Source organism: Chaetura pelagica, unplaced genomic scaffold (assembly GCF_000747805.2).
Source record: "Chaetura pelagica isolate M959 unplaced genomic scaffold, ChaPel_1.0 scaffold584, whole genome shotgun sequence".
In the NCBI taxonomy this organism is placed as follows: domain Eukaryota; kingdom Metazoa; phylum Chordata; class Aves; order Apodiformes; family Apodidae; genus Chaetura; species Chaetura pelagica.
The window spans coordinates 156,325-157,696 of NW_009953080.1; the positions used below are offsets into that span (position 1 = coordinate 156,325).

The 1,372-nt window shown below is 54.1% G+C and overlaps 1 protein-coding gene across 1 annotated transcript; it reads right to left on the reverse strand.

Annotated features, from left to right (window-relative positions):
- Positions 1–530: 530 nt before the first annotated feature.
- Positions 531–1,001, reverse strand: LOC104388158 (proline-rich protein 9-like). The gene has a single exon (XM_009996982.1). It carries the CDS (start codon positions 999–1,001, stop codon positions 531–533), a length of 471 nt encoding a protein of 156 aa, XP_009995284.1.
- Between the last annotated feature and the right edge of the window lie 371 nt (positions 1,002–1,372).

The following is a 1,372-nucleotide window of genomic DNA, read 5'->3' on the forward strand; positions in this document are numbered from 1 at the left end:
CAGGCACAAATCCCCCACAACCAGAACAACTTCTGGAAGGAAAACTAAAGGAAAATGTCCTTGGGTCCAAAGCCATGGAAAGGAGGGGATGAAATAAAGACAAAAGGCACGTGATGCCATCGATGGTCAATTTTTATTGCTGCACATAGACATTAAAAGACAAGAGGACATATATTAAAGACAAGAATGAAAGAACAGAAAGGGAGACATCTTCCAACCTCAGCTGCTTCCAGAACAACCATTGCTAAATAACTTCCCAAGATGCCCAGCAGGGTAATATTGGCCAACTGCAGTTACCAAGAAAAAGGTGCTGAGATAACAGTAGCAGAAGTATCATCAGAACCAAAGACACAGGCTGGAAATAGTCAGAGGAATATTGTCCAAGACAAAGTGAGTGTAGAGCGACCAGCTCAGGATAGGGCTGGGTACATGGCAGGAGGGTCTGTAACCTGGTTTTCAGTCCGTGGGTGCCCAGGAGCCTGTTGCAATGGAGCTCTAGGGCTGCATGGGAGGCTGTGGTGTCGAGCAGCTCAGCAGGGACGGGAGCAGCAGGTGGTGCAGGGCTCCAGGCACACGGTCTCGCAAGTTTCAACACTCTTGGTGGCACACACCTCCACACAGGGGGCTGGGCAAGGCTCCACACACTTGGTTGGGCACTGGGTGGGACAGGGCTGGACACAGACATCAATGCAGCGGGGGGCACAGGGCTCCACGCACTGGGTGCTGCAGGACTGGGGGCACTGGGTGGGACAAGGCTTGACACAGACATCAATGCACCGGGGGGCACAGGACTCCACGCACTGGGTGCTGCAGGACTGGGTGCACTGGGTGGCACAGGGTGCTGGGCAGACCTCCACACAGGGTACAGGGCAGGGCTTCACACAGACCTCCCCACAGGGCTCCACGCAGACCGTCTTGCAGGGCTCCACACACTTGGAGCACTTCTGCACACAGACCTGGGGGGGCAGGCAGGGCTGCTTGCACTGCTGTAAGTAAGACATGGTGCTGGGGGGTTGGTAGAGCTGGAGGGAAAGATAAGAGAGATACCAAATGAACATGCTCGTCATACCATAGAGTCAGAGAATCATGAAATGGTTTGAGTTGGAAGGGACCTTAAAGACCATCGAATTGCAACCCCATCTGGATGGGCAGGGACACCTCCTGCCAGCCCAGGTTGCTCCAAACCCCATCCAACCTGCCCTTGGACACTGCCAGGGATGGGGCAATTTCTTCTTGAGCCACCATTCCCAACCTGAGCTCCTGGAACTTCTGTTGCAGTTGGTGGAAGGACAGAGGAAAGGACCGTTGGTAAAAACGGCACCTGGGAATGGTCTGTGGATGCAGCCCCACAACCAACAGTGCCAGGTTATTC

Bases quoted from the DNA above. Each gene is read 5' to 3' on its own strand.
- LOC104388158 (XM_009996982.1), bottom strand. From the start codon at position 1,001: ATGTCTTACTTACAGCAGTGCAAGCAGCCCTGCCTGCCCCCCCAGGTC.